Source organism: Lampetra fluviatilis, chromosome 4, assembly GCF_964198595.1.
Source record: "Lampetra fluviatilis chromosome 4, kcLamFluv1.1, whole genome shotgun sequence".
NCBI classification, from domain to species: domain Eukaryota; kingdom Metazoa; phylum Chordata; class Hyperoartia; order Petromyzontiformes; family Petromyzontidae; genus Lampetra; species Lampetra fluviatilis.
In genome coordinates, this window is record NC_136278.1 from 23,471,527 (window position 1) to 23,496,417 (window position 24,891).

Genomic DNA, 24,891 nt, shown 5'->3' on the forward strand with positions numbered 1-24,891 from the left:
AAAAACATATTAAATAAATTATTTGCAAATGTGCATTAAATGTGCAATCTTTTAAATAAAACCAAAATAGACAAACATTAATCTAATCAAAAATAGAATGTTACAAAAAAAAAGATACTTAAATAATGAAAGCAAACATAAGAACAGCAAGGGTTCAACAATGTCAACTATACAACAATGACCTCAAAATCGTTCCTTCCTAGCTTTTCTGAGAGGGATACGTCCTTTTTTGTGACATGGCTTAGGCGTATTTATTATCGTGACGTACAATTGCGCGCACCTGCCCGCGCCCGCGCCCGCGCCCACGCGAATTGTCAATGAGCCGTGACATCCGTGAGCCGTGACAAAGCAGCAGTTGTCGACAGAATTTTCTTGTCTTGAATCATTTATTCATTCATTCATTAATTCATTTATATCACTTGTTTAAGTTATTTAATTGTAAAAAAAAAAAAAAAAAAAAAAAAAAAAACGATTCGGGGGCCCCCTGGTGGCCAGGGGGCCCCAAGCAGCCGCTTAGTTCGCTTATGCCTCGGGCCGGCCCTGCCTCTACCAGCAGCCTGGCTCCATGCCTTTTTGTGTTCTACATTACGTGGGGCACTACAAACCAATGATATCTCTCATTGTGGTAGAAGGGTACCTGTTTGGTTGAGTGTGTTTCCTTTGCGAGCAGAAGATTGTTTGGTTGAGTTCGGAATGCAAACCACAATGAGCCATCTGTTCAGAGCACTTCATCAACAGTCATGCTGCACAGAAGGTCCCTTTATTAAAATAATTGCGTTGCATTTACAGTAATTATTTAATCAGACACTATTTTAAACTTACATCATGCCAGATTTTGCTGAAAACACAAGTCAATTCACAACATATAATAATGTAGTGGCAGTGATCACACACCGATCACAAGTCCCACCTCTCTCTCTCTTACTTGGCACCTCATATACGCATCACATCTAACTCAAGACACATCCTTTCCATACACGTATTCAATATGTGTATGGGGTAAATAAATAATACATATGCCAATTCATATTTCGAATTTTTTAATTGCCATTTTGAACAACTTATTTCCTACTGATCAATGAAGAATGTACATGTACCAAAATGCATATGAATACTGAACGCTACCACAGACTCTCTTCAACAAACATATTCTATCAGAGCCAGTCACGTCGGATTATGTTACGTCTACTGCACATGTTTTGGAAATGTGTGAGATCTAAACAGATTTTTCCTCTGATTAATAATATGATAATGAGTTCAGATGTTGGCACTGGTCATCACGCCTGCAGTGCTAACCACCCAACCATCCAAGGAGCCTGGTTTATGGACACAGAGGTCACCTTTAAAGTATGGCCAAAATGCTGAAGCTAAAGAAAGCACAACGCATGCAGCTAACATTTTACACCCTTGCTTATCAACACTTTCCATCCCAAAGTTGATCATAGTCATCATCAACCATGTTCTGCCCACTGCTGGATGAAGGCCTCATCAGGCTTTTACCATCCCTTGATGCCGCAATCCATTCTCTCCTGCACTAGAGCAGTGGTCATCCGCTCAGTCATGTTGTCCACTTTGGTTGCCATTTTTACACCAGTCTCATCCACTTCCAGTGATGTCCTATTGAAGGCATCTTACTTGCATTCACAGTTTTTATTATATCTCTAATTTATGTTTGTTTCCTGATCCACCTGTTTCTCTTTTTGTATCTCAACGTAATTCCCAATTTCCCACTTTGTGTACATGTCCTTTGTCCGTGTCCCATGTTTCTGACCGATGTGTCACTGCAGGTTATATGCATATCTGGTACCAGATGGCAATTCACCACTATTGATAGTTATAATGAGCTTCAAGTAAATTTAAATACGAATTATAAAGCTGTGGGGGACTCTGTAAATGACAGTTGTAATTATTTGGCTGATTATATCATTTGAATACCTCCCAAGAATTTTCAAAAGGGAAAATATAAAGTGCGTAAAAACAGCGGTGCACTGCATTACGTTAATAACTACAATGGTAGTCACCTGAGAATTCGCTTCATATTGTGCAATTTCGGCTTGTCAAGTGTGTTGCAGCTATTGATTTGAATTTTATGAGAGCAGAGAGGAAAAGGAGCGATGCTCATAGAGGTTTCCCAAAGTTGCCACAAATTGCACACACCTCGGATGATGAATGTGCAGTACTGATAATTTATCTTTTTTTTACTACAACATGACATTGGGGGTTGAGGATGTCTGTCCGAATGCATGTGCAAACGAGGCAGGGAAAATCTAGACGTATTGAAAAAAAATGCATCAACCTTCACTACAATAATTGTTCTGATTGATGTTGTTACTGGTCTAATTGGTGACTTTTTTCAGCATTTATAACCAGCCATGCAAAATACTTTGAAAATGCATTATGGCTTATCGTAGGTTTTATTTTTGTATTGTTTAAGAAAATTCATGAGACATTTCACAAATGAAATGAAACAAGACCCATAATTCGTAACAAAATGAATGAGTTTGGTGTTATCATTAGCTATAGTCTGTTTGCTGTTGGATAAAGGCCTCACCATGCAGTCACCATCCATCATAACCCTGTGATGCCACAATCCATCTCAATTTTCACACATTAACTGATGAACTGATCCTTCATTCCATCAATGTGTTAATCATCCTCTTGGGCATGTTCTCTCCTTCACAGGCCCAAGTATTTATATATCTGTTATAGTTGTCTATTGTCTAGCGACTCAAGCACTGCGCCATACGCCCAGCAAACCTACATTTGTTTCCTGGCTATGTATAACAGCATCGGCAAGAGATAACTGAACCGGTGCTGCCCCTGGCCCTGACGCCACCATTAGCCCAGCCACACTGACCAGTTTGTTGGAGTATCGTTGAACTTGTCATATAAAGCTTGCTCGCAAACCCCGTGACCAAAGAATGTGGTGCGGAAGACTGCATCTGTCGATGGATAGACAGTGCTGTCGAATTCTACATTTTATTTTGCGAGCAAGCTTTATATGACAAAGTATTGCATTTGGATAATTTTTTTCCAATTTAAGTATCTTCGGCTGATTAGAATTTAGGTGGTTTTAATGAATGACCCTACATATGTTTTTCATCATCTTGAAATGGTAATTTAGAAATTATGCATTATGATAAAATTTGCTTTTTTGTGTGAGTTTTTTTTGTGACAGCATATATCCCACATAACGTATAATCGATGCTGCTTTAAAAATCCCAATGGGGTGTTTAATTTAAGACATTGAAATCAGCAGCAGCTGGCTGGCTTTGATTATCCTCAGCTTTAATTGTAATTCATGTACATAGATTGCCTATCTGCAGAGTTTCACATTTAAACTTGTCATGTTAATCTCCAAAGATTGTAGATCATAGAGAAACTTAATTCTCCGGTCTAGAGCTCACGTATTGATGTGTCAACACAAACCACTGGCTGTATATAAATAGGAAGGGCTATTCCCTCGTGTTTTATCATTGCTTATTACCATGGATGAACATGTCAGTGGTTCCGAGGCAAGATAACAAGATGCTCTAGAAATGTCTAAATTAAAAGAAAGTGAATTTGTTTCTGTATGTTTTCAGAAATGTCTAAATTAAAAGAAAGTGAATTTGTTTCTGTATGTTTTCAGAGAAAAACATCACTTTATTTTGTTTTGTTTTTCTATAAACGTAGGTGAATTGCCTTTTTCCAGGCATTGTCTGTCTTTATGAAAATAATCCTTAGTCTTTTTTTTCATGACGTATCTGAAAGCCAAAATAAAGGTAAACCAACCAGATCTAAAGGACAATTATAACATCAACATTTTCAGCTCATGTTCTCAAGGACTTACTAAAAAACATCAGCCAACTGTTTTATATAAACTAAATTAACCACATTTGTAGGTTTCACAGAGCATAGACTTTCCCCGAAAGTCCCCTTCATGCGAGGCATAAACCCATGATAATTAATTTTACTCCATTCCAAACGTTCTTTTCTATCATGTGCATCAACAGGTGCTTGTACACAGGCATGTCCACGTACACTTGAACCCCGTGCTCTCTTTCAGCCCCCCCCCTTCCAATACGTTATCATGTGCAACAACAGTGACTTGCGCACACTTACACGTTGACGCCTACGAGCACCTCGTGCCCTCTTTTAGCCCCGCCCCCCCTCCCGATACGTTCCATTCATTGGCTACCACATTCTGATAAGCTCCCCCCCTCTCCTCCCCCTTAACTTGTATTTAAGAGCTTGCATCTTGATTCCCTGCCTCACTTGATGCAGCAAATCTGGCTGTGACGGTCCCACCTGATGACGGAGACTTGTGTTGCCTCCGAAACGTCGTGATTTTTATTTTATTTTTATTAATTTTAATTTTATTTTTTACCTACGTGACTTTACCGAAAGAACTAAGAGTACGTAACATTGTTATTTATGCACTAAAATGTATTAACATGCTGATCAAATCACCTGAAATTGTGCCGATGTTTCTAAGATCTTGGAAGCTCAGCAGAGTCGAGTATGGATAATGTAGAGGTGTTACGGAGGGGGTGTTATAGAGTTGATACGGATGGGAAACAAACACACTGGGCGTGGCTATGTCTGTACGCGAGCAGGTGCTTACATCAACGTCCGTGCCATTTTGCCTGGGGCACTAATACAGCGCTGAGATCCCCCACGGCCCCACCCCTCAGGGGGGAATTGCTATATGAGGCGGTGAGCCAGAGGGCTCGGGGTTGAGTGTTCAGCTTTAACCAGAGAAGCAAGAAGACCTGCTAGATAAGCCCTGGGACTCCCTTGGATCGCTGTCCTTCTCAGGACCGACCAAGGCGTGGCCCCAAGAGCCCAGAGCCGATGCTCTTGTAAGAGCCGGTCTGGGAACTCAGGGTGCCGTAATCCCAGCTTAACCAGGGCTGGGTTAGCTAGCCTCCCCTAGCCCGATAGTGGAGGACCTAGGAATAGGCTAGCTGTAACATAGGTTGTCGATCTCCCAGTTAGACGGGTGGAGGGGCCGATACCCCTCCGAGTGTTGTATATCTCGGCCTGTAGATACAACTGTGTTGAATAAATAAGTGTGCCTCCGACTACGTCGTCCAAGCCTCCTTGAACCACACTACAATAATAATAATTGGATGGGTGGGTGAACAGTCTTGTGGCCTTGTTTGAGGATGAAGGAGGCATCTGAACACTCTGAGGGGGGTGGGGGGTGATGCATGACAAAGCCAATGTTTATTTAAACAAATATTAAATGTTAATTATAATGAGACACACTATGATCTGCACAGCTTGAGCCTTAAGGGTAACACTATTTCTCTTAAAATAAAAACAGGGCTCTACCTTCCAAATTATAAAACAGTAGAAAAACTCTTTGGTCAGTAGTTCTCCTGCTGTGTTTGCTTCACCTGATGACGGTTGCTTGTTTGCGATCAAACAAGCAACCGTCATCAGAAAGAACCAAAGAGTATGGATTCCTGCAGTCACGAAAGCTTATATATTCAGAGCCCAGCTCTAAAGTGGTGACTGTGGTATTCTGCAAGCATTTCAATAATTCAAAGCACAGCAGTGATTAAACCCTTTTTTATTTTGTGAACACGTGAGTTTTTTTTATACGAGTGTGTTATATATACACGTGTTTTTAATACTCCCACTGGTTTACAGAGAGATAGGAATGGGATTAAGGAAAATTAGAAATTCATGAACCACTGCAGGATCCTCATCGGAGTTATGTTAAGCTAAGGAGAAATTAATATTTTAAATATTTGCATAAAAAGTAGGTTATCAGAATTACCTTCAGGACAGTGTACTTAGCTTATATAAAAAGACACATACCAAGCAATTGATATCGTGTGCCAACCAAAATTAGTTTTTTTTATTTTACCCAAAAAGAAATGGCCGTTATTATTTTTATTTAGTTTCTGCGTTGTTAAAGTCGAAGTTTTCCCACACTGCTCTCAAGTCGGTGGGTTTAATTTAATACGCTTTGCTCTTTGCTTAATCCTCTTTCCTTGCAGCTGTCTGGCCTTTGCAGAGGCTCTTCAAAACAACATCGTATGCCTATGTATGGCTATGAGGAGACTGAGAAAGAGGGCTTCTTCTTAGTGCCAAGGAGTTGACATAAGCTGCTGGGATTATCATTTTTACCCATTTTGTCAAATATTTCCAAAACGACAAAATAAACAGCAGCAGCAACAGCACTTTCCTAATCATTCAGTTTTGTTTATCAAAACTGTTACACAGATGCATATACAAGCTACTGGAATGTGAATATAACGTATGCTAGCAATCTATTTTGAAAAAATAGCAAGTCAACCGTTTACTATGGATTAGGTTTTACTTTTCTTAATGGTTAAGACTCTAATCTGAGATCAAGAAGATAGAAGCCACTTGATTAAAATATAATTTGTGGCCAGGACACTTCTGAAAAAGTTCAGTGGGCTTTACCTGGTGAAATAAAAATCTTTAGCAGTTTTAACAGTTGCTTAAGGATGTAACCGGGAATTAAGCTCCTCCTCATGCCTATTCAGGCTGGAATTCACTTTTACCTTTTCAATTTCCTCTTAATATAAAGGTAAAGGTGCAACTCTGAAATTTCTTGCTTGAACTACCACTAGCAAATTAACCTCCACTGCAGGGAGCTCCAGAGAGCCCCTCTATAGGGGTATTTGGCCTAATCTTCCTAACTAGCTAGACATCTTCGAAGAGGTATGAGCCCCCCACACTTTACTGCATCACACACGATCTGCCGATTCACCAATTTGCTATGCATCCATTTATACTGCTGAGTGGACAGCGAGGATTTTAGAATTTTGCCCATTGCTTGAACTGCTGTGCCAGGAGTTCAAACCGACAACCTCTGGATTGCAAGTGCAGTGTGCTCACCATTACACCGTGGGCATCGTTCATTTCAATACAGTTTAACTACAAAATATGCATGTTTGTTCCCTTTTTCTTCGTTTTACAATGTTTTACGAGTCAAATGATTGTTATTTTATGTTAAATTTAGTCCATGAACAAGCCTCAGTTATTGTTTATGCTTCATTAATCGATAGTTACACTGATCATATGCATGGGGTGTTGGTACATCGAATACATTCCAATATCAAATAAATGTTAAATGTTCGTTAAACAAATCCTTGATAAGTGTATGTTTACTCTGCAGTTTATATCTTATAGGAGAAATTATTTTTAAGTTTAACATGGAAATTAAGTCAACATTGTAAGTGTACATCCATTTAAAGTTTGAACAATAATAGTTGGAACAAGTGAATTCATATAATTGTAATCGCCATGAAAGAATAAAGGCAAACTTAGAATATGTAAGTTTCAATACGTGCGAGAGTAGGCAGTCACATTTCATTCAAAGCATTATCATTGATGTGGATACTATGTGTTATATACCATGGTAATAAAAAATGAAGTATGTTTAATTATGGATAAAGTGGGCATTAGACGAAAACCTAAACAGGATAACATTGAAGAGCTGGGAGTAGCCCTGTCTCAATTATTATTAATATTTGAAATGCAGTTGTTCTGCTCCGATTTTTATTAGATTTTGTTAATTCTGTATTCAGACATATTGCTTTTTCATGGCATGTTGATGAACCAACACACTCTGGCAAGTGAGACTATCCTGGTCTCTTATACGCAATACAAATGAAACATACCACAATTTTAAGTACAAGTGCCTTACAACAGTAAACTTATCCGCAATAACCAAAGAGATTGTATACGAATCCGGTGAGCTCTGAAGATGTTCAATTTAATCATGAGATAATTCATTGCTTTATTTCATATTCTTCTGACGTGCTGTCGGTAACCTATGGCATTGTCTTGTGCTTTCCAGCTGAGTGTGGTGGGAAGATACAAGGAGCCACATCAGGAAGGATTCTTTCACCAGGCTACCCTGCCCCATATGGACACAACCTCCAATGCACATGGGAAATACACGCCAATGCAGGCTATACAATCAGGTCAGACTGATTTTACAAAATCAATTTTAATCTGGAACACGGCCAACCTTTCTTTGTTCTGTTGGGAAAGTTATGCAGCCACCACTTTGCAATTATACAGCTTCACCCCCCTCACGTTGGCTTTGCTTTTATCTTTTTTTTCCTACTGGCTGCTCACGCTTGTTCCCTTAAAGGAAGAGGAGATCCATGCCGCTGCTTTTGTTGATCTGAATCAGCAACAGAGAAGGCCATCTTTTGAACAGTGTTTGAATGGAAATTGATTCGCCGTCTGGAAATTCCGTGGAGACAGACATATACTGTATAATGCACATCTGCATTTAAATAAAACATGATCTATAAATAAAATCAGTTCTCAGATGCCAAACAACTTGTTAATGACAGGGGGGTGAAATATCAATATGTTTTACATGTATGTCTTTGAACAAGAAAACCACATGCCACCCGATATCAAGGCTACAAATGTATAAGCACAAGAGCCATCATTTGTGTCATCACATTCTCACTTGTGCCAGACAAAGTACACCTTGAGTCATATGGACTGTTGGAGCAAGTGCTGTTTGCGAACACAAATTAAGGCTGCCACAGCCATTGACCACGTGCTATAACTAGCAGCACACCCATCCGCTTTTGTCTTCTTAGTGCCAATCTTTAAACAGCACAATGGCCATTATTTATAACTGAGTTGACTTAGAGGCCCATAACTCTATGGAATAGTACTATCACTGAAGCTATTTCATGGATAGGAATTTAACCTAAGAAACCAGGTTTGCAGTGTGTTGCACCAACCAATGCACGACTACTGCAATGACAAAGATCCACCGATTTAGCATCAATATACTGTTTGGGCAAGTGCTGTTTGCAAGTAGCACCTATGAAGGCCGGCACGGAATACGAGGGGGTGGGTGGATAACACCACTACACACTCGGAATACGATTTTATTCATGTCCAGAAAATGTATAATAATAACCAAGATAATAAATACGAATAAATGACTAACAGACATTGATATGACATATCACTAATTTGGCAGTGCTTTATTATTTAATGTGTTCCATTGCATTTGGTTAAAACATAAATAAGTGGTGGAGCGGTGGCGCTGCTGTTAGCATATTTTCTATGAATTGAGCAACCTGCGTTCGGGTTCAGTCTCGACCCTGACGCCTGCTGTATTATTGGAGTTTGCGGTGTCTCTCCCCCCGTAGTCGCGTGTTTTTTTTCCCCTTCACATTTCAAAAACTTGCAATTAGACTATTTGGCTGCTAGAAATGTCCACGTGGTTCAGCTATTATTTGTGGCTGAGGTCGCTTCCTGAAAACAGCTGCATAGCTGAGTGGTAAAATAATCAAATGAATTCCCACCCACGGCTAACATCAGTGGCACGTGATATTTTAACCAGTCCTGGGGGGGGGGCCTTCACCCATTTGCACTGACCAGTGTAGTATGGTCAAGCAATACTCGAGACCAACGTGGCATGGGGTGACCTTCATCCAGCAGTGCATAGACAAAGGGCTGTACATTAGTTTTACATGACAGCAGTTATACATGATGTGTGTCTATATGTACAAACATCCTGTGTGTAACCATTTTGCTATATCCAGATTTAAGGGCATTTTTTTAAATCTTAAGTATTCCGGAGATTTGCCATGCATTTTCTGATTTCCATAGGGGTAGAACATCACGTTGGATTATGCCCTAGCTATCCAAAAACACATCTGCCATGGTTTTCCCGGGAGAGTACATGTGCTATTAATGGTGATAGTGTCAGGGACTATGTGTATGTGTCCACTGCTTAATGAACTGCGTTTAACCCAGTGTATTCATGAAGAACCACACACAGCCCACAGTACTCAAGCACTCCATGGCACAGCTCTCTGCAGGAGAAGTCCTCTGAAGATGACCGTTTAAAAACATTCAGTCTGCTGCAGGGTGCCAACAAAACCATTTGCATCTTAACTGCACCCATTGTTTCGTGTTGTTACCGTGACAGCCAGTGGAAGACAGACAGACGAACCTGGAGAAAAGTAAAATCGCTGAGCATTGTAAAGCATTGTTACCATCCATGGTTAATTGCTGTAGTATGTGTCTGTCTTCAATGATCATCATCGTCAACGTAATCATTTATTTATATCGCGCCTCCCTTGCAGCACATCTTGAGATGTCAGAAAAAATGGGCATTTGAGATAATAACACAATGAGGAAGGGAATGGAGATCAAAAACTATGTTCAAAAAACGAAACGGTATTGATAACATACACAACAAATAGATCGATCGATATTTTTTTTACGTGACAATATCACCCTCAATAAAGTACGCATCAGTGCATATTACAAGATAACTGAAACAGAGTATAGAACAACAATGAAAATGATCAACATTTGAAAACCTAATCTGTGCTTGAGGGTGCTCCCTTTTTCACCACTAATTTGAACTAGTCAGGAATCATTGTGTGTGTGTATGTGTCAGTGTGTGTGTGTGTGTTGCACAAAGATATTGCCAATCGTTATTTTTAACGTAGTTTGCATCTTTTAGAGGTTTTTTTTGCAGCTTAACGTGTGTACTTAGGGTGATAAATCAACTTCCCCAGAATGGAAACAAGGGTTTCTGAGTGTGGTGTTGACCACACAGCACCACCTTGCGTTGCTAATCACACTCGTGCTAAACATTTCTTTTTAGCATCCACAAGTAATATCATAAAACACAATTAGTTGTGTCTGTGTGTCGGTGCAGTATATACTGTATACGGCATTTGAATGTTTGTTTGCCTATGGATGCTTTAATCCGTTTACCGAATGTCCTGGAAAATATAAAAGTTTTCCAGGAACATTACAAGTGTCCACTCTTTTTCATTTGTGGACTAAATACCACTCAAGACAATACAATTACATGTAGTTCTCCCCCCTTCCGATACTGTCAAATAGTCTTCTTCCCATGCTATGTCCTGTTTTTTTATAATAAAAAATGAAACTCAAAGAGGTGGCAACACAAACTGCAAAATATTGCACAGACCGTTTTATGGTCATGACAGCGAAATTATGAATCGGCCACGCTGCTCTGATGTGTGCAAGGCACTCGAGCCCCCTTCGTCTTTTGTACAAAAAAACTGCTGTCGATGAGTAATGGGTGGCAGCTGTTCTCGTGCGCTCTGCGTGTGCTTCGCGCATGCACTGCTTGTGCTCTGCGTGCGCTTTGCACGTGCCCTGTGTGTGCTCTGCGCGTGCTCTGCCTGTGCACTGCTTGTGCTCTGCGCGTGCTCTGTGTGTGCCCTGTGTGTGCTCTGCGTGTGCTCTGCACGTGCTCTGTGTGTGCCCTGCGCGTGCCCTGCGCGTGCGTGACTGGATGTGTGGTGGACCCCACGGGTGCAGCCTCCACTTTGTGGTGTTCGACACGGAGGCGGCACACGACCTGCTCAAGGTGTGGGACGGGCCCTCCGTGCCCTCCCAGGCCGGGGTGCTGCTCAAGGAGCTCAGTGGCTCCGTGCTGCCCGACGACATCCACAGCTCCCAGAGCTCCCTCTCCCTGCACTTCCAGTCCGACTTCTTCATCAGCAAGACCGGTTTCGCCATACAGTTCTCATGTGAGTCTCCTCATCCAGCGCTCACTGAATCACTCGCTCACCAGCAGTCAGCCATCTCCGTATTACTCTTCTTGTGCTACTAGCATGGTTACTGTTCCCGTGAAATTCACTCACTGATCTCTCCACCCATGCTGCATATCATCCGTGGTGTGTTCAACTACCGCGTCGCTCGACTTTGGAATTGCTTCTCATTGTCCCTTTTCTGAAGTTCGTTCAACTATCGTCAATAAAAAAAACTCTCGTCTATTATACCTTTTGTTACACATTCTTAACAACCCAATCTCACTTTGCCATTTCAACAGTTTAATTTCAAACCAAATCCAATAAACCATTAAAATATAAAATAAAAAAGAACAACCAGCTTTCCTATCCAAATGCCATCTCCAATTGATTGTATAATTTTAGATTCTCATAGTAAATATTTACACCGTAGTTTATTCGGCAATTTTTACGTGCAGCGGAAAAAGAGTCATGCGAGCTAATTTTAGGGGTTTTAATACGAGAAATGAATTTTGCATCAATTTGATGATGCTATCGTACCCGCCAAAAGCACATTGGATTTAGACAACGGAGTAAGGGTTCCTTATTTTTATCAGTCTTCTTTTCTTTGTTTGCTTATTCCGCTCTTGACAATGTGTGTCAATCGATGAACAAAAGAGCACAGCATAATACTATTTTGTGTTTCTGGGCACAACTTTTAACCAGATCAGATACAATAAAAGCATTCCAGAAGCAATTTATCCAGTGTCCTTTTATTTAACTCAATTGTACAACAAAGCTCCCTGACAGCTTGTAAAGTGATTTATAGTGCTCATATTTGAAGTTCATGATATCTGAGATAATCTCTCATAGTGTGTAAAGATACACAAGCAAGCCCAATACATGTGGGCTTGCCACATTGGTGTATTTAAGATGCATCTCATGGCTCTTATATAACATTTTCTCAACAGATCCCATTGTTGAATTAATACTTGTATAATCCCAACGTGGGAATATTTACAGAGTAGTGGGAAGCCCATTGAGATCGAGTTACTTTGAAGGCTCGCGGGTATCACCTTAACCCCCCCACCCCACACTGACTTCCGCAAGCTCGCATTGCCCCCCTGCACACACCGCTCCCAAGTGACACGCAACTGGCCATTTTATGATTTAGAATTGGACTTACATCACGCACTGGGTTATTGTTTTTTTTTATTACAACAAAACGCGAGTCCAATACAACACGCCGAAAGGTTCTAATGACAGGGTACCGGAACTTCGCAACTAGCTGTCCTGGCGCAATGGGACCAGGCGAAAGGTAAACGACGCACTCGCTTATTGTTAATAATCATGATAATAATCAGCGCCGGGGACAATAAGCCAAAATAGTTGGGCAAAGGTCTACTTATATATTTATTTTTTGGGAATATCGACCTCGCTAGCATAAACTACATATTATAAGCTTTTAAATGTGCCACCTCATTGCAACCTTTATATACAGTTTGCCTTTAGAGGCTAATCCCCCTTTTCCTTATGACGACCGCTTGTGTTGCTATCGAAACGTCATGGCTTTTGTTTGTTTTTTATTTTAAAAAATTCAGGCCACAGTCTACATTATAGACTGCCAGTACACTCACCGAGGTTAAGAACCAGGCTACAGTCTAAATTATAGACTGCCAGTACACTCACTCCGATTAAGAACCAGGCTACAATATAATTTTGTATTATTTTTACATGTATTCACTTTATTTTTATATTTCTATCTACGTGACTTTACCGAAATAACCAAAGAATATAATTGGTGGAATTTTTAAAGAGTTCTACAGACAAGCAGATATAATGCATTCAGCTTAGCTGTATATATATAACAGATTAACATTTGCATCCCTATTTCATCAGCCGATTGTACTTTATGTATGGTCTATCTCAAATGCTGAGTGATTAAGATTGGAGATTACTCTGCATTATTAGTGCAATGGATGTCTTTGTTCGTACCACACGCATAGGTCACATCACGTGTAAAGAATGTAAGCTTTGATTAACCATCTGCTAGGAATGTAGGAGGACAATAACGTAAGAATTGAAAGCGTGACACGAGTGCATTCTGTCCACTTATCAATTTGGACCGGGGCTCAAATTTAATCTGATGACATTTAACTTCCTGGGAAAATCATGCCTTTTGCAATGCAACACAGTGTGCAGTTTGTATTCCTTCCATCTGTATTTAATGCCCATTTTATTTATTCACGAACACTCGCATTATACCAACACAATACGCGAAGACCCTGCAGATCCATTTCTTGCTAATCCATGATGAGGAATTAAATTGAAGATTAAAGTAGAAAGGTAGTAATTTATACCTCCGAATCCAGCAATCATAGCAGTTAATGCAACTTGTTTTGTTTTATTTATCTTAAAGGATTTGCCATGTACAACTTCATCTCAGCTTTATTCCCACCAAATTCTGCTCCCCATCCAAAAAGGTTGAAGTCACCCAGCAAGGCCCGTTCGAAACACAAAATGCAGTTCTAAAGAAATGAGTTCACAATCTATATGTAAAAGTGCATGGCTCCAGTGGCTTAATAATATCGCAAGGAAGAGCGTTCCAGACGGCCACAAAAGCGCATCTGAAAGCGTGCTATGCAGTGACTATTTCTGTTCGATGGCCAGCCAAAAGCCACTGCGAGGATGACCGGGGTGTGGGGGGAGGGTGTTGTTTAACCACAATTGACCACCCTGGCTCTGTATAGGTCAGTGAAGGTAGCACGCGTTTGTCTCGCTTATTGCTGAGTATGGTACCGGTGCCCCTATCTCCTGTCCAGTATTGCTACTCACGACTTCAGGATGCACGGGCTTCTTCACCGCGTCAAGGCAGCGCTCCGTTGAAGACAAAAGCGTAGCTTAGCTGGCAATTCTGCCAGTTTGCCGCAGCTTTCAGAGTGCGATTTAACGCTGCTTCGTTTAACTCAGCTGAACCTCTAATAGATAAGAACGATGAATAAAGTGTCAATAACGATAATTTAGAAGTGCCTTTGTGCTGGGATACGTCTCCATGCTTGCCTTGGCAGTGTTTGACAAAAAGATAATCATTTGCCTTGGTGTAATGCAGCCGCTGTGGCCAGAGCTTGCCGTGATCCCGGCGTGCCAACAAATTCCACGCGGAGTGGAATGGGCAGAGAACCTGGCAACATCATCACCTTCCAGTGCCAGCCTGGGTACCAGCTGCAGGGTGAAGCCACCATCGTGTGTATGCATGGGGAAAATCACTACTACTGGCAGCCCGACCCACCCACCTGCATAGGTAAGGTCCCCGTCGCTCACACACCACACCAATAAGTTGAATGCTTGCATTATGTATCTCACTTTCCTCTTGATAGCAGGTCAAGTCAAAGACAAGTGAATTCATAGGCATCGACCGTTTGTGGAAATTTCACATTGCTATTGTGGGGGCAAGACTGTCCACTGTTGACCTCACGAAGTGCTTCCCACGTTACTGGCTCCTGAGGGAGGATGGCATGTGTCATCAACCAACCAGGGTTTGAACTCACAACCTTCCAATCACCAGCCACTCGCTCTAGCACTGAATCTAACACAATGACGTTAGCATTGTGTTAGATTCTATCCATTAGAAATAATAATAGCAATGTTTTTTAGCAAAATGTCAATGTATTTGGAATCTGTGTGCACAAGTGAAACACTGTTTATGTTTGTTTGTTTCAGCTTGCTGTTAAGAGTGCGGATCACATACAGCATAGTCTGTACATGCATATGTATTATTTATTAATGCAGCGGCCGGGCAGTTGCAACAGTGGTTAGGGTGCACAGCTTGCAATTAGGAGGGTGTGAGTTCCCAGTCGGGGGTTGACGCAGCCCGTGATCTCTTCAGGGTCTATTAAACAAGCACGCACTGTGTGGGAAGTCTTACAGATACTCTCACTGCCGCTAAAGGAATGTGGAATTTCTACCATTAGCTGAAAATAGGAGATCGGTGTTCTAGCCAACGCCTGTCCTGGTTTTCCAGGATAGTCCATCTTTGAAGTAGCTGTACTAGGATATATATATGTATTTCTGGGGCATTACAAGTTATGGCTATTGTCAGTTGTATAGTTCTCCCCTCTTCCTATATTGTGAAATATTTTTCTCACGAGATATATCATTCTCGGAGACACTGGGCCCACATCATGTGTCCCTCTCACCTCCTCTTTGGCCCTCGTTACTACCTCATCGGGTCACGTGTCTTCTCGGGTTCACTCAGACTACCACGTCCTCACCCGACCTCTCTCCCTCGCTGTCACCCGAACTATGCCCCCTAGGGGCCCTTCCGTTCCGTACTCATCCCGGTGCTAGAGAGAGACTCCACACCGACAGTACCGCCCTTCTCTCGGTACAGGCGCTACACCACAGAGAAACTACGCGCCACTACACATTCAACTAAAGCTGTAATTGTCAAAAAAATCGTTCAATATTAATATCATCCCATGTATGCAGTTAACATGCAAGTATCTACATGCCCCATGTTGCTTTTTCGGACATTAATTTTATACTTGGTAATTTGTACAGGACTTTTGCCTGCAGAGGTTTGCAACTAAGTGGTTTTGTCTTGAGCATTGAAAATCAAAGCACTTCGCGGCAAAAAAGGACAAAAACAGTGCTCGCATTCTAAATCATTAACGGTGCCACCTTTCTCAAGGGAAGAACGTGACAGTTGTGTCTGGAAATTTCCTGCCAATAATACACCTCAACGTTGTTCTCCAGTGGACAAAACTAAACGCTCAGAGTTGCACTGGCGCCTTTAAGCCCTTTCAAAGTGTTTGAGCAGAATACTGTACCTAATAAAATCATGCTGCTTTTGTGTAACATAGCAGCGAGTGTGCAATCAGTTTGTTATTTTGTTTGTTTATTTTTAAACATTTGACAAAAAAACATAAAATCAGCTCGTGTGCAATTTAAGTGCGTGGTGGATTATTAAATTGCAAAATCGTCATCGCTAGCAACGGCTTAGGAAGGCCTACATCCAGCAGTGGATTGATCATGGCTGATGATGATTCATGGAAACAGTGACAGTGCTTCAAACAGTTGTTAGGAAAAGACAAGTGGATGAACTTGTTGTGTGACACACGGATATAAAATACTCCTTCAACAAGGAAATTGTGTTCAGAAATAATTGACATAAACATTAGACACTGGGGAAAACGCTACTATAGGAACAAGGAACAAGTTGATTACCAAAAGAGCATTACGGTTTATGGTACATTAAGCGATTACGCTGGTGGTGTTTTTAAACATTGGGAAAATATTATGTGTACACGATTGAGTTCAGAGGTTAAATGTGTAGGAAAAAGCTCGTGAAAATGTCACACCACTCCCCCAGACTACATGGACAATCAGTTACTTAACCATACACATTATAATGAAAAATGGGACTACAGAAATAAATCCAGAGAGACTGACATGTCCTCAATTAATTTATAACAACTCTGACTTTGGATGTTGGCAGGGTTTACGCTTAAGAAGATGACTATATATCGACATTCGTTTTAGGTGACCATTGGGAATTAAGTCAACAAGTGTTTTAATGATGACCTTGAACCCTGTTCTACTTTGCACTCACCCCCTGTCCCATTGATGGTACTGCATATGCTCAGAGATGTCTTTGAATCGATCATTCAGGATGATGTCAAATGTCAATTAAAATGTATGGATTCATCTAAAGCATATTCAGATTTATATTTTCTTGAGGATTTGTTGTTTGACTTTCTTTAGTAAGTTATGTAGCTGTAGCATATACATAATTTAATTTCCTTATCTCGACTTTATGGATGCAGGACATGTGTTTATCATTTGTATTTGCTTTCTTGTAATTTAATATGAATAACCTTGTAACGCATTTGGTATTTTGGCCTGGCTAAAATAAATCTTTCATATGATGCAATTAAATTACATTATGCACTGTAATGTGAAAGAGGGAAGGAGATACACACAAAAGTAAACTTAGTTGTGGTTTCATCTTTTTTTTAAGCCACCATGTATGTTATTAAATACCCACAGAAACTTTTTGCAGGAACAATCCTGGATATTGGATGCAAAACATCTCATACGTTCACGTTGACTAATTTGCACTTGGTTGTATTCATGTGTGCATGTGTATTATATTTTACGTATATTTTCTTTCACAGCGCCATGCGGGGGAAACCTTACAGAGCCTGCTGGTTTCATTCTCTCTCCTAATTACCCTGAGCCGTACCCTCCTGGGAAGGAATGCGATTGGCAAGTTACCGTCACGGCAGACAATGTTATTTCTCTGACCTTTATCAGGTATGGCTTCTGCAAAGCGCTTCTCTGCACTATTGTGACATTAAAGGTCATCACACGGAAGCATAACTGCTAAGCAGTGCTAGTAATGTTACTTGTTAATGAGCACACTCTGTAAACGAGCCTCTGGTCTTTATAGCCCTTACAGTTCCTAATCAGTGAATGGGGTCATCCTTAAAGGTCATGGTAATTTAATTGCATGCTGCATATGGAGTTTAGTTGGACTCTTCCGACGAAGTTCGCGTACGTTGGTGGACATGACTTGTGGTGGAGCATAACAAGGTGGCTAATTGTTGAATTCCTCGCGTGCACAGCAGCTTGATATACTATGTTACTGCATGAGATATCCATGGATGCAATATTCAGATCCATTTTGTTTGATGCAATGCTTTAGTTCAGGAATCTCAGAAATAACCCTCACATTTATTTTTGTGGTGTATATGTGCATTCCGTAATGCTTTCTCAAATTGAGTGTGTTTAATATTTCATTATTTATTACGTCATTAAATATATGAAGGCTATTGAACTGACATATATCATGTTTAATGTAGGTATAGTCCAAGGCAAATCGAAAAAAATACATTACGTATAGTTCTATAAAAGTGTGAGTCTGGCAAGGTCATATCATTCATTTTCGGTTAATGACTCACAAATAACCTCTACTTTGCTCTGCTGTAAATGTTTTCCTCAGTCTTAGCAGTCTTAACACAATCTTGATTTGAAGCTTTCGTTACTGCAGGGATCCATACTCTTTGGTTCTTTCGGTAAAGTCACGTAGGTATATAATAAAATAAAATAAACCAGTCTGCTTTTTCATATTTATTTATTTTTTACATCACAAAAACCACGTCCCTCTGAATGAAATATTCCACCTCTTGTCCACCCCTTCCATACTGAATGGCAGTTTTGATACCGAGACCAGCTACGACTTCCTGCACATATATGATGGCCCTGGCTCTTCCAGCCCACTGATCGCCAGCCTGCAAGGCTCCAAGCTGCCGGGGCGGATTGAGAGCACTGGCAACAGCATGTTTATGGCCTTTCGCAGCGATGACTCGCTCAGCCTCAGTGGTTTTCACATTGAATACAAGGGTGAGGTCGCCTAACGCAAGCACAACTTTCGACAAAAAGCAAAACTACACACACACGCACTGGCTACATATCCTCACATTTCACCCATGAAAATGTAAGATAGCAACGTACGATGGCATTATATTTTTTGTACAGGACATGTTTTATTTGTGTAAACGTGGGGCCTCTTGGCAGATCGCAAAAGTGATTGAACATGATTGTTTAAATGTTGAATGTGCATAAAATTCGTTTTGTGGGATAATTTGCAAGTGTTAAATCATACATTTCCTACTTTGTATGTTTTATGTAAATGTCTTTATTGAAGAGGTCAACATTCATACCCTTCAATGAAAACAACGGTTTTAGGATTTGTATTTTTATCTCTGTGAGCCAAGATTTCGTTTTCATTCATGGTGATTGTGATCTTTATGCTCGGCATTGAGAACAAAAGTCCACCGTTTTAATTTCAGAGTGGGAAAAATGCACATAATAAAAACTAGGCAGTTTTCTCACCAGGTAATGGCATGTTGCCCAATTGAATATGGTGTGGAATTGTTAGTGGCCCATACACTTTGTCTCAAAACTAAAAGTTTTGGTGAAAATGTAATCTGCACAGAGAAACCCCAAGAGTCCTGCTTTGATCCTGGGAACATACAGAATGGCTCCCGTCTGGGCACAGATGTCAAGCTACGGTCTACCATCACATATTTCTGTGACGCGGGCTACACAATCCAAGGCTACTCAACTCTGCTTTGTGTTATGAGCGAGGATGGGAGACCCATGTGGAACAGACCCATGCCATCCTGCCATGGTAAGTGAAGGATCCGCAGCCGTTAGCATTAAACCCACACATTTTGTACGACCACTCTTCCCCCCACTATTTTGGGAATATGCTGTTAAGTGCTCTCTGCCATATGTTACAGCTCCATGTGGGGGCAAAGCAACTGCCTCTGAAGGGGTGGTCCTTTCTCCTGGATACCCCAGAAATTACAGCAGTCCTCAACATTGTGTGCACACCATCACCGTGCCCAAGGATTTTGGTAAGCGTGTCTCAAACTACGTTGGCTTTGATTAGATTTTCGATGGAAAAAGTAGTGCGATCCAAAAATATCGAATTATGACTTGAAATTATTATATTTGTAACTTATCGTTTGGTCATATGATAATTATTACGTAGCTTCAGTCTTAAAATCCCCCTCAACCTAATGTTAACTCTGATGACTGTTCTTGAATCACCTGAATCTTTACGTGAGTGAAACACACCCAGCGCAACCTTTTGCAGTAACGTCAAATACAGCAACACAGCGAAATACGCATTATGATCCAACTTAGTTTGTTGTGATACCTTCAACATGTCACCTTGTGTGCATTGCTGTTCAGTCATCTTCGGTCAGTACGCGACCTTTGAGACGTCGGTGAAAGATGTCGTCCATGTGTACGACGGACCCTCCCAGAGCTTCTTTTTGCTCAGCGCATTGTCAGGCTCCCACTCAGGTAACCTTGCACATCGTTCATACAAAAAAGCACTTAGCCAGCAGAGTAACGTTCATCAAAGTTATCGTCTATTTTCAACATGGCGTAAAGTAATTTGATTTTACATGCCATTCATGCAAAAGTGGCTGTAAGTCTTGACCGTTCGCCAGGGAACGTAGTTAAAATTTATACTCTTTATTAAACAGAGTAACCGCATATTTAGATGTATTATCTGCTGTAGCAACCGTAAAAACAGAAGATGATGTTTTTGAGATGGCGTGGGACAGAACTACTGACATTCTGTGGCGTTTCAATTCACATGGTCACGTGCTTAAATTGGGCTCTCGAGTGTAGTGTGTTGATCGTCTCAGCCTAATAACCAATGACTCATCATCATCCGCCATCATCAGTCCACCGCTGGATGAAGGCCTTCCCAAACCACCAGCATCTATAATGATCCCGCGATGTAATTGTCAGCAACGTAGCACGTGCACACAAGTGGCATACAAATAACCACACAAACAAGCTCATTATTTAACATTTTATTTCGTACAAAATTTTAATAAATTCCAGCACTGACAATTCAGGATAGTCCTATGAAAATCTTTTCCCACAACCGTTCTCTGATGCAAGGGATGCTTTGCTCCATGAGAGTTGCCAATTAATCGTTCATCCCGTGACATGATGCCCGACAGATTCATTAAATTATAAAAAAAAAATAAACGGATAAAATAAAGATTATCTGTTTTGAAATGGGAGTCTTTATAACTGTTGTCATTTATCTTTTCCATTGTATTTTTCTCAATTTATTCAAATTTCGTCACAAGACGAAGATTGCATTTGTAAATCTTGCAGACAAATATATAACAATGCAATTTGTATTTATTTTCCATCTAAATGTAACCACGTTTTAAGATACTACATGATTAGGAATATCGATTTGACTGTCATGCGACAATCTCATAGGAGAGCGCATGGAATAGTGCAACCCCTATTTGGAGAATTTCTGACAAAAAATATTTTCTACAGACAATTTGTTATGCATGTAGTACATCTCACATATTGTATCGTATTTTACTTTGGTTTGAACATGTTTTTATATTTATGGCCTTTGGTATGAAACTGACAGATAATGACCTCCTGCTACCAGTAGAGTTCACTATACAACAGGCTGTCTACCTTTGGTAATTTATGTACAGGTAAAAATGAAGGAAATAGTTTAGGTGGGTCGTTTTTTTTAAGAGGATACGGTATAACATATTTTAGTGCTGTATAGACGAAATAAATTACTGCACTTCCATATGTGGTTGAATGTGATGTTGTGTCGGCGATTGTATTTGTAATGCTTTGTGTCTCCTCTATTTATCCAGGGAAAGTTATACCGTTAAGTTCGTCACATCAAATTACAATTGTGTTTTCACCGAGCAAAGGATCTAGTGCCAGGGGATATCACTTTGTATACAGAGGTAAAACATTTTTTTTTAATATTTTGTATTCATCATCATCCACCATGGTCTACCCACTGCTGGGTGAAGGCCTGTCCACTCCATTGTCATCCCCGCAGGGCCGTGCCACAATCCAACTCATTCCACGTGAGCTGCACTCGTTCTCTTGGCGGGTACGAGCTTTACGCTTGATGCCATTCCCTTCAAGTTCAAGTTCATTTATTTGGTATAGCCCTGTGAGCCATTCGGCTCTTGAATCGGGTGCAACCGCAACAAACAAAAAACCAAAACATGAACAAAAAACATCTTAAAGTGAATATGTGACTAAGTGCAAACAGAAAATCCAAAAAAAGACAGCAAAATATTGCAGAAAAAACACCGTACACCAACGCTGTGTGCAAAAATCCCAGTGGGATGCAAGTCAAACAACAACAACCACAAGACAACTTAGATTAAGGCCATCAGTCTAACTCTGTACTACAACAAACATGGCTAAACCAATACACTTTTCGAAATCACCAAAATAAAGCTATGAAAGCAATGAAAAAGCAATCATAGGAACTGTGACGGAATTTTCCCTTGACCAGTGTTGTCCATTGTCGTTGGCCCTTCATGTAGTGTGTCCTGCCCAAGGCCCTCTGACTTTGCTTTGCAGTCAATACGACGAGTCTCATTTGCATTTTCCATCTTACATGGTCTTATATATTTTAAAAAAAACTGCATATAGCATAAATTATGGCTTCCCAAAAGGAATCTAATAAGTGTTTCTTGAGTCTGTTGTAAAATGCACATGAATCCGGAACTGTTATATACATAGAAAAGTGAGTAAAACTCTTTTGAGGAATAACGAGTTCATACCTAATCTCTTTTAGGATAACGTTAAACCAATGCTAATAATATATGTGTGAAATTACATGGAGGTTGCATGTATAGAAAAGTATTCACTGAATGTCAGACTATGCATACTATCCATAATAGAGGTTTTTGGGTTAGATCGCGTAAATATATAAATGTGTCGTTAAAACCCGCCACCACCCGACACAGCCAACTAGTAAGGGTTGTCACGTAAACAGAACATGCCAATTCGTCACTAGTATAGCACACCGGTGTGTTGGAGAGCCAAGCCACAACATTTACAAATTGAGCACGACGTTTCGCCAGTAATTACCACGAGCTTCATCAGGCGACAGCCAGATTTGTGGAGAAGTCTTACTGTTTTTTTCCTTATATAGAGGCGTAGATATGTTGACCACCCTTCCACGCTCTTGCACAATGTGGGGGGGGGGGGGATTACTGAGGCAACGTACATTATGCATGTGCATTATATGAGCCCTTTACGCGATCTAACCCAAAAACCTTAATTATGGATGATATTGGTCGCGAAAGCCTACGTGTTATGCATACTATAATAACACATTTAAATAATACAAATTATTAAGTACACCACTTTGTCAAGCCTCAGCTGGATGTAAGCCTTCCCACAGTATTGGCCATTGGGGGGTTGTTTGACGATACTTCACCACATTGGTCAATAGTGGTTGGAAGGGGGTGGGGCGGGGGGGCAGATCTTGTGAATGTAAATGTGTTGATAAACCCGCCACCATCCAACACATCCAATTAGTAAGGTTTGTTATGTAAACAAAACATGCCAATCACTTACTAGTTCAGCACACCTATGTGTTGGAGAGTAAATGAGTACGACTTTTTGCCGGTAACAACCAGCCTCATCAGGCGACTACCAAAATTGTGTAGAAATTATTCAGTTTCGGTCTTAAATAGAGGTGTGAATGTGATGTCACTGTGAGCCAATCCAGTGTGAAGACCAGAGGGAGGTTAATGTAGTCATATACATTGCAATGGATATATATTCGTTGGGTTATTCACAGTTAATCAAAATACATGATGTATGCACATTTTGTATGCACATGATGTATGTACATTACGTTAATCTAAGAGTATGCTACTGTTGTTAGTCGTGACCAAGAGTCAAACTTAGGTTGCTGGGTGCATTGTGCACTGTGCTCACAACTATGCCACCGCTCTACACATTTAATATCCCATTCGTAAAATATTTCCCCTGTCCCTTTATATGTGTGTCTGCCTGAATGACTCAAGCCATGGCACGTCTGACTTTGTCCTTTCTTGCTTTTGTGTTTTTAAGCCGTTCCAAGGACCAGTGCAACCCATTGCACTTCAATATCAGAACCCCTACATGGCCGCAGGATAGGTTTGGATTTTTCTGCGAATTCCATTGTGAGGTTTGAATGTAATCCAGGTTATACCCTTAAGGGAGCCCAGGCTATTCAGTGTACAACAGTAGCCAATGCATTGGCTCAGTGGAATGACTCTCTGCCGACTTGCTACGGTGAGTGTAATAAGTGTTCCCAAGTAAAACCTGGCAGACGCGATCATCATACACATTTGGATGGCCCTGCTGTTTACAAGCAAGAGCACAGACGTTTCAGTGGTTTTTTTTGTAATTATTATTTCTTCAGATATTTGAAATTCAGATTGCCTTAAACCAACAAAATATGTATGTGTGTAATGTTTTACTTGCGTACACACGCAGTCCTTTTAACACTATACTGCTGGATGAGGGCATCCCTACGCCACGTGGGTTGTGGGAGTTATTTGGGCAAAAACGTCTCCATTGCTGATCAGTGTGGGTGGTTGATGAAGATGGGCAACCAATGATGTGGGCACATAGAAGTAACTTACAACAATGTATTTTGTGAAAATGTATTTATGTTTTTTTTGCTGAAAAGTTTGCATGAATGTTTAGACAAAAGTACTTATTTTTATGAAGTGTGTATAAACCAATAATAATTTAATATATCTGCATTATATAACAAATGTAAGTGACCTTTGGCTAATGTGCAGATGCTTCGGTGAACTACATGGGCACGTTTGGTAGGCTATGGATGATGGCCTTTTACTGGAAGAGTTTCAATATGCAAATGATGCAATGAGTATTAATACCTTCTCTCTACTTTTGGTGGAGCGTTAGTTTGGCATCATTAGTTTAAAGCCGCACTTAATGCCCCTAGGCATGTTCAGATTTGTGTCCTATCCACTTTTTTTTA

General features: G+C 40.5%; 1 protein-coding gene across 2 annotated transcripts in view; it reads left to right on the forward strand.

Moving 5' to 3' along the window:
- The window catches only part of LOC144931684 (CUB and sushi domain-containing protein 3-like), a 454,944-nt gene that overhangs the window by 341,093 nt on the left and 88,960 nt on the right, over positions 1–24,891 (forward strand). For both annotated transcript variants that reach the window (XM_078855833.1, XM_078855834.1), the window contains 10 exons: positions 7,826–7,952; positions 11,317–11,528; positions 14,617–14,808; positions 17,684–17,822; positions 18,724–18,911; positions 19,507–19,701; positions 19,814–19,930; positions 20,271–20,384; positions 21,734–21,829; positions 23,970–24,173. In XM_078855833.1, the coding sequence (XP_078711959.1) occupies positions 7,826–7,952; positions 11,317–11,528; positions 14,617–14,808; positions 17,684–17,822; positions 18,724–18,911; positions 19,507–19,701; positions 19,814–19,930; positions 20,271–20,384; positions 21,734–21,829; positions 23,970–24,173 (1,584 nt within the window). The remainder of the gene's footprint in view (positions 1–7,825; positions 7,953–11,316; positions 11,529–14,616; positions 14,809–17,683; positions 17,823–18,723; positions 18,912–19,506; positions 19,702–19,813; positions 19,931–20,270; positions 20,385–21,733; positions 21,830–23,969; positions 24,174–24,891) is intronic.